Source organism: Rosa rugosa, chromosome 2 (assembly GCF_958449725.1).
Source record: "Rosa rugosa chromosome 2, drRosRugo1.1, whole genome shotgun sequence".
NCBI lineage: Eukaryota > Viridiplantae > Streptophyta > Magnoliopsida > Rosales > Rosaceae > Rosa > Rosa rugosa.
In genome coordinates this window covers 25,624,319-25,640,913 of record NC_084821.1, presented here as the reverse complement: position 1 = coordinate 25,640,913, position 16,595 = coordinate 25,624,319, and the positions used below count along the sequence as shown (strand labels likewise).

General features: G+C 36.0%; 2 protein-coding genes across 2 annotated transcripts; both read right to left on the bottom strand.

Annotated features, from left to right (window-relative positions):
* Nucleotides 1-909: 909 nt before the first annotated feature.
* LOC133730583 (protein FAR1-RELATED SEQUENCE 5-like) lies at nt 910-2,028 on the bottom strand. Its single transcript, XM_062158143.1, has one exon. The coding sequence runs from the start codon at nt 2,026-2,028 to the stop codon at nt 910-912; it is 1,119 nt and encodes a 372-aa protein (XP_062014127.1).
* A 7,910-nt stretch (nt 2,029-9,938) lies between these two features.
* Nucleotides 9,939-10,972, bottom strand: LOC133731886 (nuclear transcription factor Y subunit B-3-like). Its single transcript, XM_062159327.1, has one exon. It carries the CDS (start codon nt 10,734-10,736, stop codon nt 10,122-10,124), a length of 615 nt encoding a protein of 204 aa, XP_062015311.1. The 5' UTR covers nt 10,737-10,972; the 3' UTR covers nt 9,939-10,121.
* Nucleotides 10,973-16,595: the final 5,623 nt, after the last annotated feature.

Genomic DNA, 16,595 nt, shown 5'->3' with positions numbered 1-16,595 from the left:
TTAAAAAAAGAAGTTAGTGTAAAACAAGAAGAATTATTGAATATAATTAAATGAAGTATGTACCTGGCAAATTCTATAGCTTTATTAGGGACGTTGTCTTCATGAATTGATATTTGCATATTATGTTTTGCAGACTTCGTCCACCTCTTCATTATTAAGGATGAAGGAATCTCATTCATACGCTCATGTTTTATAACGTTAAATATATGACAACATGGAATGCCTTCACATTCAAACAGCTTACATGAACACTCCATACGAGGATTGTTTTCATCAGGATAGTAAACCGTCGTGTACTCAATCTCTTGTTTGTTGTCATTGTAACTAGATGTAAAGTACACACGACTTGAACCAAACACCATAGTTCGAGATGTTACTAAATCGCCTACCCCATCAATCTCGTTACGTACATGCTCAAACACACTATCAGTGAACATAGTACCTGCATGATGTTCCATGTTTAAAAAAAAAAAGAAAAAAAAAAAAAGAAGGACATGAATAAAGTTGTGTCCTAAAATCTTTACGTAGATGCTCAAACACGCTATCAGTGAAAATAATACCTGCATGCTGTTCCAATTTTCGAAGTGAAGAAGTAAGGACATGACTAGATTTATTGGACTTAAAATCCTCTTCCACAACCTTGTTCCTAAGCCGTAACAATGCCCTATCAAGTGCCGGAATAAGTTCAAATAATTTCACACCGCTTTTCAGATAACCCTTCATATAGCTGTTCATACCCTCACATCTCTGAGTGCTTCTCATACGGGCAAAAAAATGGCCACTAATAAATGCCTCTGCCCATATTTGCCTCTTTTCATACATCATCTTAACCCAATCCTTATTGTGGAGACCATGTGTGTTAACCATAGCATTCCAGCGTTTTTCAAAACCATCTGGAGTTACTTCATCTCACATACAACGTCTAAATTCAGAAAAGACACTGTTCTTATGCAAGTGCCTCCGGGCATTCTTTGCTATGTGCCATGTACACAGCCGATGAGCACAACCGGGGAGTACCACTTCAATAGCCCTTCGCATTGCTTCATCCCCATCAGTCAAGACAACAATAGGCCTTTTGTTATTCATAGACGATATAAAGGTCTCCAAAACCCATTTGTAAGTCTCAATCGTTTCATCTATGAGTAATGCAAAACCAAAAACTGTGGTCGATAAATGATTGATTGAACCAACAAACAACACTAACGGCTTCTCATAAGGATTGGTTTTGTAGGTACTATCAAACACCAAAACATCTCCAAAACAAGTATAATCCACTAGAGAATTGGAGTCTCTCCAAAACATATTTGCCAACCTGTTATCTTCATCTATGCTAAACTTGCAGTAGAAATGCGAGTCTATGGCAACTTTGCCTCTCATATATGCAAGTGGAGCTTCTGCATCACCATCGAGTAAAATTTCTCGACGTCTTGAATCTAACTTGTTGTACAAGTCCTTCATAATAAACCCAACATTTTTAAAACCCCCTGATCTATCAACAATGTATTCATATGTATGACAAGGCTTAACAGACACTCTCTGCATAGATGCGGCCAATGCTAAATGATGATCCTGAACTGATCTATGTGATCGAAGAAGATGGGACTCATGTGTTTGTGCAAGCTGATGTGAGTGGTTCATAATGAAATCACCAACAATATAGGCATTACTATTTGAACAGTACCTTACTTTGAACAAGCATGGACAATTGAATCTTGTTTCTTTCTTTGGCCTGCGAACTCTTTTCTTGTTACTCATGTACTCTTCTCTTCTTTTCCCTTGAGCAGAACAAACCATCCGCAATGAAGTGACTCTCCCAGTTGTGCGTGTACTTAATCTCTTGTAGTCAGTTCTAACATCAAAACCCATGGCCTTTGCATAAGCATTGTAAAAGGACTCAGCTTCCTCTATAGTCTTAAACTCCTGCCTTTTAAGGTCTTCTGTAGACAACTTATCATATCGAATTCCCTTGTATTGCATTTCATTACCGTCACTTCCATTACACATTGAAGATTCATACGATCCATCCATGCCTAAAATAAAATAAAATAAATTACAGAGATTGAGATTACAAACTAATATGCAACATAATTAGATGGATTATCTATATCAAATTGAAACCTGTAGGATTATTAAAACAAAATTACTGTACTGGGAATAATATGTACGTACATAGTAGACCAATTTAAGGAAGAAACAGGGTTTGGGATTTGTAAAATGGAGTCTTTTGGGTGTTTTGGATTGTGGAGTAGATGATGGTGAAACGAAAGCTAGTTCTTGGTTTATATGAAAGATCAAAGTAAAAAGATTTTAGTTTATTGTCTCCTTACATGACAACAAATGAATCAATAGCTATGCCTTTTTTTTTCTTTTTCTTTTCAACAATATTTACATTGGTTCAACTCAAGTGGGATGAGATGCATTTGAGAATAACAAATAAGATGCCTCAGTTTCCACCTGCAAGCCAACAAAGAAGGTGCACCCATATATCATATTTAATCTTAAATATCCAAAAGAATTTTTACCTTTAGATTGGACTACAATACATGCTCACACTATTCATCGATAACAGTTACTTTCTATGTAAAAAAGCATAACCACCCTTTTGTCCAATCCTCGAATAGAATACTAGAAGAACTAGTCATTTTTTTATGCCCTAATGAGTTTTCTATTTCTAAACCAAGAACTAGAGCTTGGATTTGAGAGCACGTTATGAAATGGGTCCTTAATAGGTTAAATTTTAGCTGATGGGATTTCGCATGGGTCAAAGTTTTGTTTTGTGATGAAATACACCTACCCTAGAATCTGTGACCTTAAGGATAAGAAAGGAGAATTGCAAACCAATCAATATCAGAAGCTTAGTATGAACAGAAGAAATAATGTTCACTCAAAAAGATTTGAAGCTAAAATACAAAAAAAACAAAAAAACAAAGCACTATTAACTTGGCTGAAACTGAACAAACGCAAGCAATGCATGAATTGCATGAGAATTTCCCTTGTCACGTCCAAACCCTAAACCTCATATCCAATTACTGCATTATGGGGAGTTTTCATGTTTTGTTACTGACAAATACCTCATATAGAAATTTAGGAGTTAAGTTACGATCCAATCCATCCTCAACATCGTTTTGCCTAGTTTATTTCGAGCTTATATTAAACAGAATCCACTCAGTTACTTGATCGTGGACCCATTGGAAACCCTAGCTGTTAGACTAATTACCAATCCAATACCAGTATCTCTCGGGAAACAAACTGCGTGCTTTTAGTAACTGTTGACATAATGAAAGACCGGTCTCATACCCATGTCCCTACATAAATAACACGATAAGTAAATACTTATGTTCTAAATAGACTTTTAGAGACTAACTCAACATATAGATAAAGTGAAATCAATCTTCATATTGGCTCTTCCCTATGCATATCCAGCTTTTTAAAAAAGTTTGTGCAATGAAGCAAAACTAATCACAATTTAAGTGAATATTCTCTTTTCTTGCCACACCGTTCACCATATCTACACCAATTCATCGACATGAAAGAAACAAACAAAGGTAATTGCATATGACAGAATCAAGATTCAAGAACAGCAAGAATCTTACTTCAAAAGTATGTGATGACACCCGAAAAGAAAAGTCCTTTGGAAGTAACCAAGAGTCCAAGATGGTCCAACCTGCAAGAACTCATTGTGAGAATCATAAACAATAAATCATGACCTCGTCAAAGATATAATGGCATGGTTGAAGAGAGAGAGAGATTTGGGTACCAGAAAACTTACGAGTATTGGGAAATCTATCATTCCTCAATGCAATTCTTCATTCCTCCAGTCTTCTCCTTTTCAACTTAGGGTTTTATCAGAGCAAAAGAAAAATTTGTACGGAAGAAATTGAACGAGTTCTTATGTGCCTTTTCAATTTAGGGTTTTCTGAGAAAATCTCAAATTTTATGGTTGATATGTAATTCAGAATTTTGCAAAAAAAAAAAAAAAAAGGCTACCAGGTGAGCAAGTCACCATTATTGAATATTCTGAACCGTTAGATATATTCTCAGTTTAATTATATCCGACGGTCTAAAATATTCAAAAAAGTTAATGTATGGCATACATCGACGTATACTAGAATTTCCCATTTTACTATTTTGTTTTGTATTTTTGTTACACTACTTTTTTTTTTTTATATGGACCAGCAATCCGATATCTCTAACCTCCAAATTTCGAGTGTAAATTTTTTTGAACCAGAAGTTCAAAGTACCATATACTAGAACCCAAAGTTGTAACAGTAAAAACTCGAATTGAAGCTTTCAATACAAAATAAAAATTAGTTAAAAAGTGAAATCAAAACTTCACTTTAATTACCTCGAACCTGAAGTTTCGAGCATCAAATTTATTTGAACTTGAAGTTGAGCACATGGAATCTTAGAACCTGTAGTTCTAATAGTAAAAAATTCGAACCATAAGTTTCGAGTGAATTTTCGTATGTCAATTGATACAGTTTTTTTTCTTATGCTTACCTAAAACTTTTTTATTGTTATCTTATAAGTGTACAAGAAGAAGTTCACTCCACCTTAAAACTTGGAGTTCTAATTGTGCAGACTCGAGCCATAAGTCTCGAGTGAATATATAGACAATTTATCATAAAGTTTTAATCTGGGTCAACCTCAAACCTGAAGCTTTGAGCGGATTATTTTGACACCAATTTAAAAGTAAGCAGATATTTAATTGTTGGTTTATGATGAATGAGTATGAGTATACCCCAAATTTGTGATCATGAATTTTGTAATTAAAAGAGATCAGAACTTGTAGTTCCTTGATCCTTACTTACATGAGGACTTGAAGTTCCTCAATGATCAAACTAACTAGATGACCATCTAAAGTCCTTTACTCATAAGTTATGGTCATGAAGTTTAAACTCGACATTTCGAATATATCATTTTGGCCAGAAGTTCAAAATGCATTTGATGTTAATCTACATTAAAGAACAATACAATAATTGAACGTCATGTTTTAACTGTATAACACGGACCAGAAGCTTCGTGTATATCCTATGAGATCCACCGTTCAATTCTTACAAATTTGATTTGTGTCATCTTCAAACTTATGTTTTGAGTGACTTTCAGGCAATGCAATTTTATCCATGGTGTCCAGAAAATATTATTAAGGCTTATGCTTATGAGGCTAATATAACAACATCTCAAATCTTACATATCTTATTGATGGTTCCAGAAGAGCACATATTATTGTCTCTTTGCATCATGTGCCTCCAATATTACCAGAGATGTATAATCTCTCCCTCTCATAGAGATGGCTATACCATGAAATGCCACTAGAAATGGATCATGGCAGGAGAGTCTATGTAAATATTGTCCTAACATCCACACATGTGAGGAAATTGTAAATTGGGCGTGTGTCTATTGTACACTATATGAGTTTTTATCAAGCCGCTTTCGAAAGGGCACTAGTCAAATTAAGCTGCATTGATTAATAAGAACATTGAGATTCATTTCACATGCGTGATGTCTTTTGCTTACAATAAGCAAATTGAAAGCATTATTGTGTTATTTCACAAATTTATTGTAACCTCTTGAGTTTCCATTGAAACTAAATGTTTCTTAATCTGATTATCTTAGAAAGTCATGTTCCTCAGGAAGTTGTTACAAAATGGAAAAAAAAAAATTTGAAATCTCAAGTTTTTTGGATCTCCAATTATATGAAGGCCTGAAGTTCCTCCTCTTTATGACTATAAATATATACGTGACACTGTGACAGAGAACTTGAGGTTCTCCACATGATAAGGTTACTCTATTATTATGGATTATAGTCTTCAACTTGAAATTTCGAGTATATCATTTTGGCCAGCAGTTCAAAATAAAGTTGGTCCATTCCAATTATCAGTATTTTACAATTAATGTTTACTGAAGCTAAGGTAACACACTAACACCCATATCAAGAGTTGTAGATCTTGATCTATGGCTCCGAATGAGCTACTATCATGTTGGTATTTGAAATATTGATGCACTAACCTTCAATATGGCTGGAGAAGTTTTTTTTTTTTTTTTTTTGCTATATGATATATTTTTACTATTTGATATATACTGTGTCAGATTTTTACAGTAAATTGAGGCATATATATAATGTCATGAACCAAATACACTATTTGGCATGATCAATTACGTCATCTTTTGTCTACCATGTTGTGTGAAATCACTTACAAGTTTGATGACTACTAATCTTACTCATAAGCAAATCGTTTATTTACCGCATATTTGTGAGTTATCACTTTAATGGGACAATCCTCCTGCAATGAGGGGGAGAAAAATTGTTCATGAAGAACGATATGAATTGGTGTGAGATATTTATCCACCATCTCATTTTGACTTCGAGAAATATCTAAACTAGTGAATTGATAAAAGAAAGTGACAAAATCATATGGGTTAAAGTCCCTAAAACCAGCCATACTATCACAAACAATCTATACCCCATTTGATTTGTGGTATACATGTATGCAAATGACATGGTTCTCCTGAAGACAATGTCATAAAACAATGTCAGAGCACCTAATATGGCTACACATACAAAGGTTGTAAGTACACCAATATTAGGGAATGATGTATTGGTGATACAATAATACATCAATATGGTTAATGCTCATGAATTAAATGTTTTTGACCTAAAAGTTGGTTTGGATTCGCCACCAACCAATGAAGATCTTCACTCCAAAGAAAGTGATAGATATTTGAACGCATCTTTTACGCATGATCATAATAAGACAGTCCCGCCATTAGAGGGAGGAAAGAGTACTGTCATTTGAATAGTGGCGTGAATTTGTGTGGAATGTATCCACCAGGTTTAAAGTTTTAAGCCCCCAAAAAGGAAAAATTATACAAACCCTATAATGCTCTACATGAGATTATAAGTAAAAAGATCCAATTCTCTACGTGATTCATCTATGAGAGATTATTGTCTCGAAAGTGACAATGTATGCCCCAGAAGTGGCATGGGTACCCAATATCAATAAGCTTAATATAGCTAATGCATGTATATATGAATGTGTGAGATCTATGATTAATGATCATCGATGATAATTTACATATGGTAGCTACCAAAAATCTTTTAAGGGCTGTATTTATGTTATACCGCGTTTCATTATGAATGTCGACAAAGCATATTATTGGCCAAATTGGAAAGAGGCAATTCCAATGAAATTGAATATTTGAAACGTATTGAAATACTTGGACCGTGAACCCTACAAGTTACAAAAGAGTATTTACTAAAGTAAAGATAAATCACTATGACACAATGTCTATTTATAGAGACATGAGATTGTGAATATCTTCCCTTATAAGAATGACAATTTTCTATAAATACAGTGTTACATATAGCTGTTATATTGACGAGAGATTTATGGCACATTGTCATCATATATTATGAAGATTTTAAAGACACATTGCTAAAAGCAAAATCTCAAAAGTAAAGTGTCATTATAAGCCTCATTATAAGCCTATTGCTTATCAAATCCTTGAAGGATTCAAATGCAAGTCCATGAATGGTTGAAAGAGCCTGAAGCTCACTTATGGAATAAAAGAGTCTAAAGCTAGCTCATATGTACTTATTTTGTTATAGTCAATGTGATCTAAATTGCCTCAATAAGTATTATGACAAGACTACGGAATAGAATTCGAGTTATGATTATAGTGTTGCAACATATTCTAACTTTTGCAAAGTTTTGAATTACTTAGAGCTCTTAAAGAGCTTATATGAGACGTATCAATACACAAAGATATTGATGTGTAGGGCTAGGTATGCCATAATTTTTCAATGTTTTAAACTATACAAAGCAAAATGTGTCAATTTATTTATATTGTTTAGTTATTGCTTTGAGTATGAATTTGAGCATATGAGATTTTTCTAACCTTATTATATGAGGTAAGACGTAATGAAAAGGGTTAAATACTGCTTACTCCCTATACTTATAGGGTTTCATCGTTTCAGTCCCTGACCTTCGAATTTCACCTAAAAAATCCATGAACTCTCAATTTCGTCCCAATTAGTCCTTGTCGTCAAGCATCCGTCAAAAAATCCGTTATCTTCCCCTAAAAAGTCTATTATACCCTCATTTACTTTAATATATATATATATATATATATATATATATATATATATATATATTTCTCTTCCTCTCTTTTTTTATTTTTATTTTTCTTTTTACCTCTCCTTCTTCCAGCTCTCTCGCCTCCTTCTGTTCATCTCCTCATCAAGATGGTTCCAATCCACAGACCTTCAAGAGGTGAAATGAAAAAAATAAATAAAAGAGAGATCGAGAAAAAATAAATTTAAAAAAACAAAGTAAGTGAGGGCATGATAGACATTTTCAGCAACTTTAACAGAAAATTTTGACGGCAGGGACCAATTGGGAGGAAATTGAGAGTTTAAGGACTTTTTAGGTGAAATTCGAAGGTCAGAGATTGAAACGATGAAACCCTATAAGTCTAGGGAGTAAACAGTATTTAATCCTAATGAAAATTATCTAGCTTTGTTGGTACTGCTTTATTGTTGCAGGTATGAAAATTCGTGATGAGCCTCTATATGCAAAGCACACATGGTCTCACTCTAGTGATACCAGATACATATATTTTACCACATATATGTTTGAAGGTTGCAACAATTAGGGGGAGCATCCAGAAGTATGCTACTTGGGATATATGCGCGTTGTGCTCTTTTTGTCCTTTGACCAGGGTTATTTTTGTCCCATTGGATTTTTGTTACCTGGCAAGGTTTTTAACGAGGCAACAATAAGTTCATCTAATACCATCATTCATTAGTGGACATCCAAGGGAGAGTGTTGTAAATATTATTATCTATGTGGCTATTCATGTAAATACTCATTAGTCATGTATTTTGATGTAAATCCTACCACCATATAAAGGAGGCTAACGAGACTGAATGAGAACACTTCTACTTCCTCCCAATTATTCTTTCTCTATCTTCTCCCTACTTTATAACATTTGGCTACTTTTGATTTTTTTTTATAAGAAATGCGTTTGAAAATCATTCATTTGCTGCAGACAAAAGATAACATTATTTTGAACTCTAAACTGTTGTTTTTTTATTTTATTTTTGTGATTGTTTGAAAATTTGAGTTGAATGAGATTCCAAAGTTCTCATTGATAGTGTAATGGTAGGTGTGCAGTTCCTTGGGGCATAAAGTCCTTGGTGCGAGACATCATTTCTAGCTCAAAAGTGTGCTTTCATTCAATTTAGCCATTTTTCAAGGTAAATTCTGTTATTGATATATTAGCAAATGATGACCATGATTCCATGAAGATAAAGAGGTGTTAAATTGTCTCCGGTTCAATGTTTCTTTTGAATCAGTTAGAAGAGAGTTGTTATCCTGAATTTGCCTTGTAGTTCTTTTTCTTCTATATCAAAAAAACAATCAAAAAAAAAAAAAAAACTGATATTCTTTATTATTATCTTATCTTAATATGCTGCCGGCAAAGTAGAATAAATACCCACAACAGAAAAAAAAGGCCATTTCTTCGGTGGTAATTCTTTGCTTTGGCCAATCACTGGTCTGTAATCTGTATTCTGTATTTCAGCTTCGTACTACCAGTCTACTACTGTAGTTGAAGTTGAAATGACAGTTGACCTTTTGGCCTTCCATTTCCACACTTTGATCCTTATCCATAGCAGAAGACCAAGACCCCAAAATCAGCTTCAACCTGTCCTCTTGTGAGTCTTCTCAATTCCAATCCAATTGGCCATTTGCACTTTATCCATTTTCTTTATGGTGAATGATATTATCATCATTACACTGAATAAATGTGAATTCTATCATTATGTCACGCGCTCCTGTCTTATATTTTATTTCATAACAAAGAATTTAAGCGTGATCACGTGTCGTTCGTAGAAACTAACCTAAATTCCGGCCCTCAGTTCGAAACACAAAATGTACAAGAACTACTAAAATTCACAAGCTATTTTTTTTTTTTTTATAAATAGAAGGTTCTTAATCCAGGACACTAAATAGTAACAAGAAGGGAGTCTACAGAGAGTGTTTGAGACTCCACTCAGCAAATTAGCAATGGAAATTATAAACGGGGGGATCCAAAAGCAGAAGTAGCTTTATAATCAATCATCTGGGCCTACCCATGTTGGACCCGGGCCCACCCTTTCCAATCCCAACCCCACCAACTCCCATCTGATGAAACCCGCCACCGCCGTACACGTGTCCCTGCTGCTGCTGCTGCTGCTGCTGCGGCGGATGCTGCCAATAGACTCCTCCCCCTCCACCACCACCACCACCACCGCCGCCGCCGCCACTCCCAGCGCCCTCAAACACAACAACCCCGCCGGTCGGGTCCTTATCACGCGCGGCCATGCTACTCTTCTCCCCCTCCATCTCCCTAAACCGCTGCAAGTACACCTTGAGCGGCTCGACGTACTCCTCGAAGCCGAGGGTGGTCATGGCCCAGAGCAAATCGTCGCCGTTGATGGTCTTCCGCTTCTCGCGCTGACACTTGTCGGAGGCCTCGCCGGTGATGAAGCTTATGAACTCGGAGACGCACTCCTGCACGGTCTCCTTGGCGTCCTTGGAGATCTTGGCGTTGGCCGGCAGCGCCTTCTTCATGATCCTGCTGACGTTGGCAATTGGTAACAGCCGGTCCTGTTCCCGAGGTGACAGCTCGCTCTTCGTATACCCTCCCGGGCTGTTGTGCCCGCCTCCCGAGTCGTTGTCCGAGTCCGCCATTCAACCAAACTTTATCTTCTTCTTTTTTTTTTTTTTTTTTTTTCTTTTTTCTCTCTTAATACAAACAACAATATTGGATAGAATTATAGGTCACGGATATGAACGACGATCAATGAGATTCCGAAAATTATGGAGGGTTTGGAAGAGTTTGAATTGGGTTGGAATTTCTGGGAAAAGGGGGATGGGAGAGAGAGAGAGAGAGAGAGAGAGGGGAGTGTGCTTGGGAGCGAATGAGGTGAATTTGGTCCAGTTGGATGAAGACGTTAATAACGCCTATCCTGTGGTCACGTGGAGGAATGTAGGCCGTTTATAGTCGATAAGCAGCTCAAGAAATGAGAGCGCTCCGATTGGCTGAGGTGGCTGATCTGGACCGTTGCTGTGGTATTCGGCACGTGGTTTGTCTGACCTGGATTTTGAAAAAGGGAAGATATTTTTTTAACTTTTTCTGCGGAAGAAAAGATTTTTTTTTTTTTTGGGGGGCCCTAACTTAAAGTCTTTAACTTACCTCGTAAGATTTGTTTGTACAACCAAACAAGTTTCTTAAAAAACTTTTTTTTTTCTTTTTCTTTAATCGAGATCACACAGTTTCTTAAAGGCTTCTTAGACCCAGATATTAATATGTATCGGGAGATCATGTCAGTACGCTTCCTCCTCCATGGCCACCAAGAATTGATTTGGATTTAATTTCAATCAGCATCGGCGGGATTCGAACCCGGGTGTGGGGAGGCTCTTACCAACTCGAAACTTATCTAAAGAACTTATGTGTATTGATTTGGAGCGAAATTCTAATTAATGAGTGAATGGCTTAGTGAAATTAAGACAAAAGAAAATTGGAGAATAAAGTGTGATAAGGTTAGTTGAGCCATCTAGCATGGAACTCACATGTCTAGTGTTTGAGTCCCAACTCTCATAAGTTTAAGGCCAGATTTGAGGGGCATTCAGGTTCATGTGCATGCGGCGGGAAATTAGTCTGGTTTTACTGAGATATCATCATCGACCTCCTTCTGAATACTGACTGGGTGGGTATATTACTAACTCGCTTACGTCATCACCGTCACCGGCGAGTCCTGTAAAGTCGGCAACTTTTGCTTTCTTAATCTTCTGGAGAATCTCAACTTCGTCATCGCCAGCACCGGAGCCTCCGCCGCCGTGGCGGCCAACGGGTGAACTTGCCCTAATACTCGCAATTGAGGTACTCAAAGTACACTAACCCAAATGAGACTTATTGAAGTCATTGAGAATTCTCTCCACCATTTGGCAGAGAATAGAAGTCACAAAAATTTGAACCTCAGCTCCACCAAAATAAATATAAAATTTTTATTCAATTTAGCAGAGTTTGAATTTAAAATAGATGGATTTGGGTTAGATTAGGACCCAGATTAGTTAGGGGACCAAAAGTAATAGAACCTAAGGTTACATCTAGACGCGTAAGCGGACCGAATTTTGATACATATATGTTTTGGATCCGTGGTTATTAAACTGGTTTGGATTGAAATTTTAATCCTTTGATCCGTTAATGGTTCGAATCTGTTAATCAGTTTATTTAACGAATAAAACATGGATTTAGGTTGATCCAATCCGTTAATGATTTGGTCTGTTTTTTTATTATAATTAAATATTATTTTTGTATTAATAAAATATCGTTTTTCAAAATATTAACTATAAAATATTTTTTGAACCAAACCCAAATCGGGTGCCAATATCATTCATCACATGCTAGAATGGCCATTACATACCCTTCTGCTACCTTTAACTAGAAAGATCAAGAAGATGTGGTAGTACCTACGGTGGTACATAGAAATAGGTCCACTCATTATACATCAAATTCGTAGAGACTAGCGTAATCGTCCTTCAGTACTACTGCAGAGGCACTAGAGACACATAAAGTGCATAGATCCCTAAAAACTCTGGGAATTATTGAAAGTAAAACTACTAACATAGGATCCCTAAAACAAAGAGAGTTTTTATGGGCCTAGGGCCCAGGGTAAAAACCCCAACCCAAAGTTGTGCAGTCCAAGGTAGCCCAAGAGAAGGCCCACTCAAGGACCAGCAGGCCCGGCTTGGCCCAGATGCAACCTTCACCTCCAGACCACCAAACTCTCCCAGCACAACTCCGCCACCGTGATTGCTCCGCCATGATTTCGCTGCCCCTAGCCAAGACCGCCACGACCCAAATCACGACGAACCCCGCCACCACTAGCAACTTCACCACGAACTTGCCCCGTTTTCGGTTTCCCCGATCCACTCCACTGCAGATTTTGAGCCGCACCGTCAATCCAAGCCACCATCAAAATAAAATCGGCCGCCTCCCAGAGATGTCGCACCAAAATCCGAAACCAAACACCGCTTGCCAGAAAGCTTGAGCAACACCATTCACAAGGGAAAACTTGAACAGTCGCATTTAGTCTCCGTCCGGCAGCAAAACCGTGTGGCGTTAGCGAGGCAAAAGTCATCCGAGATGCCAGGGCTGCCGCCGGACGAGAATGGTTTCACAACTTTGGCTGCCGTCGAGTTAGGGTTTCTCGAGAGAGAATTTTATTGTTGCCAATTGTGATTAGGGCCTAAGATTACTAATTATAAAATATTAAGAGTACTTATTACTTTTAAATATAAAATAATAAATCTACAATTTTTTTATATTAGAAATATATAATATTTTATTAATATTTCATGAAGTATCGTGATAAAAATTTAATATTATTATTACAATCTAACAATATCCGTTTATCGGATTAGAAGATCGAGTATCTATTAGTACGTTGGATACGGATTTGGATTGAGTTATTAACAATCCACCGAGTTAACGGATCAGGTCGGGTTGAAAATTTTTATTACTAAACGGATTCGGATTTAGGTCGATGCTCTCCAAATCCGGTCAATTTACAGATTTACTTATATCCTTAACAATTTACAGAGGTATGACTTTATTCGCTGCCAATATTTTTTTTTTCGCTGACTTTATAAAGAAGAGATTTTATTACTGCATACGATTAGAATTAAAATAAAAATATCTTTTGGTCTCCCACCGTTACATGTAACAAAAGATTGACAGGGAACTAAATGGGGAAACCCTCTTTCATTTTCGCTACGCAAACTTGTCTTTGACTAGAGAAATGAGCATTTTGGTTTTGAAAGAGTTCTATACCACCAGAAGACATGAAACTGAGAACCCTAATCCAAGGGTTTGTATTAGTATTCGATAGGGATGGCAATAATCCCTATCGGGTAGGGTACCCATCGAGTATTCGACCCTAATTGAAAGAAATTCGAGGGTAATAGGGTAACGGGGATGGAGATCCCCAGTATTCTAATTCTGAAATCGGGTACGGGGCAGGGATGGTATTTTGATCCCCATCCCCATCCCCATACCCACCTAATAAAAATTGTCTGAAATATGTGTGTGTGTGTGTGTGTGTGTGTGTGTGTATATACAGATTCTATCCAGAGCGGAGTTGCGCTTTGAAATTAAAGTGTGCATTTAGAGTTTAGGGTCACTTTTCGGTCGCATATCCACATCTCGACCGTTCAATTTTTATATACTAATGTATAGATCATCTTTGAAAATTTTCAGCCAAATTGATGATCGTTAAGGCATTGATAACTGCCTTAAAGCTAGTACGGTTCAGGTTGGACAGATTTAGTTCGTCCATTGGTTTAAAATAGTTAGATACCTTAACGATCATCAATTTGGCTGAAAATTTGCAGAGATGATCTATACATTACACAACTGCACCAATATATATATTCCACATGTATATATATATATATATATATATATATATATATATATATATATATATACTGTCCGTCTCAGGTGCGGACGTCCGTACCGAGCGAACGGTACAGATTTCCTGTTTTCGACCACTTTCCGGCCACATTTTTACATCTTAACCATTCAGTTTTTAGGTCCTAGTGTATAGATCACCTCTACAAATTTGGTGATCGTTAAGGCATCCAAAACTGCAATTTACCATTATAAATACGAACGGTTCTGGTTCGACAGATTCGGTCCGTTCGTGTAAAATGCAGTTTTGGATGCCTTAACGATCACCAAATTGGCTGAAATTTTGTAGAGGTGATCTATACACTAGGGCCTAAAAACTGAACGGTTTAGATGTAAAAATGTAGCCGGAAAGTGGTCGAAAACAGGAAATCCGTACCGAAAATTCGGTACGGACGTCCGCACCTGAGAATAATTCTATATATATATATATATATATATATATATATATATATATTTGATATTATTTATAAATAAATATTTATGTAAGCTTCATCTTTTTGTCAATATTTAAATTCTGTCAATATATTTTTGATATTATTCACTTCACCTTGTTGGAGTGAATGAGCAAGTTATTAGGTTACACTAAGCAGTTGATTGTGGAATTTTTTTGTCGAATGCAGACTTTTATTGTTATTTTCTAAGCGAGACTTGTATTTATTTTTGTTTGATTGAAATAAAGAATTTATTTTATTTTGATGTTTGATTTTAACTTCATACTTTACAATCCATAATTATCTGTATGAAGTTTTATATAATAAATAAGTAATATTGTTAACGGGAATTGGGGCGGGTACGGGGACCTAATCCCCAATGAGGACTGGGACGGGGACGGGAATCCTCAATTTCTTATTACGGGGATTGGGGCGGGTAAGAGGGTGGAGAATGAAGTCGGGTATAGGGATGATAATTTAATCTCCTTACCCTACCCTCCCCATTACCATCCCTAGTATTTGAAGTTAAACCCTCTCTAATTTTCGATATTGAAATTGGCACCAGACAACCTCCCAAAGGGTGTTCAAGGAGATCACACCTACAGCAGCACCCAACTAGCTTATGTAGAGGAGACCTCTTCACAATAAAATGAACCGCACCACCAGGTGACTATATATCTTAGAATATGGCTCATTGACCCCTAGGTAACAGAAGTCCTTAACAAAGAACCCTAAAAGTCCGCGGGAGAGAGAGTAGTGCAGTTTTTTTCATTGTTATTCACAAATTTTGAATATACATCAATTCGATTATTAATTGTGATATTGATTAATAATGTTTGAATCTACATTATACAATTCATCATTAAATTGATTTTATTATATTTTTAGTAGAAACGTCAAGAGACAAGTAGAAACGTCAAGAGACAACTAAAAAAGTTCAATAACTAATTTGTGAGTCGAACTTAGAAATTTTCACTCACAAAATAATCACCATTGCAAGTAGACCACGTGGTACTAGACTAAATTGGTTATATTATGGTCGACAAATAAGTAGTAAGATATGTTTCTCCAATAAAATATAAAGGTAGATCCCAAGTTCGACTTCTATATTTTTTAAATTTAAATTTAAATTTATTTTTATTTTTAGTAAAGAAGGAACGAAGATTCACACTTAGAACATTTATTGATAAGTTATTAGAGAAAAATATCTCATCAACCAAATAATAAAAAACTAAATTTGAAGGACGAGCCTCTACAACATCTAACATTTAGAGCATTTTTAACAATGCTAGTCATTTTTTAATCAAATTTTAGCCAAAGTACCTAAAAAAGTCATTTTGGCTCGCCACTTTAGAAATATGTCTGTATCAGTGCTCTCTATTTTAGTTAATTTTGAATTTATATTATTTTGTAAATAAAATTTAAATAGTTTTAAATGTATTTATAAATTGGGCTAAATACTGATTACTACCCTGTAATTTGGGTCCAAAAATCAATTCAGTCCCCTGAACTTCTAATTTCATCAAGAAACACCTCTGCACTTTCAATTTTGATCTAATATGTCCAATTTATTAGTCTTCCGACAATTGAGGTCATTTAACTTGTCGACGTGGCTCATATATGACCTATGTTTTATGATGTAGT

Coding starts and splice junctions, on each gene's coding strand:
- LOC133730583 (XM_062158143.1), bottom strand. CDS start 2,028: ATGGATGGATCGTATGAATCTTCAATGTGTAATGGAAGTGACGGTAAT.
- LOC133731886 (XM_062159327.1), bottom strand. CDS start 10,736: ATGGCGGACTCGGACAACGACTCGGGAGGCGGGCACAACAGCCCGGGA.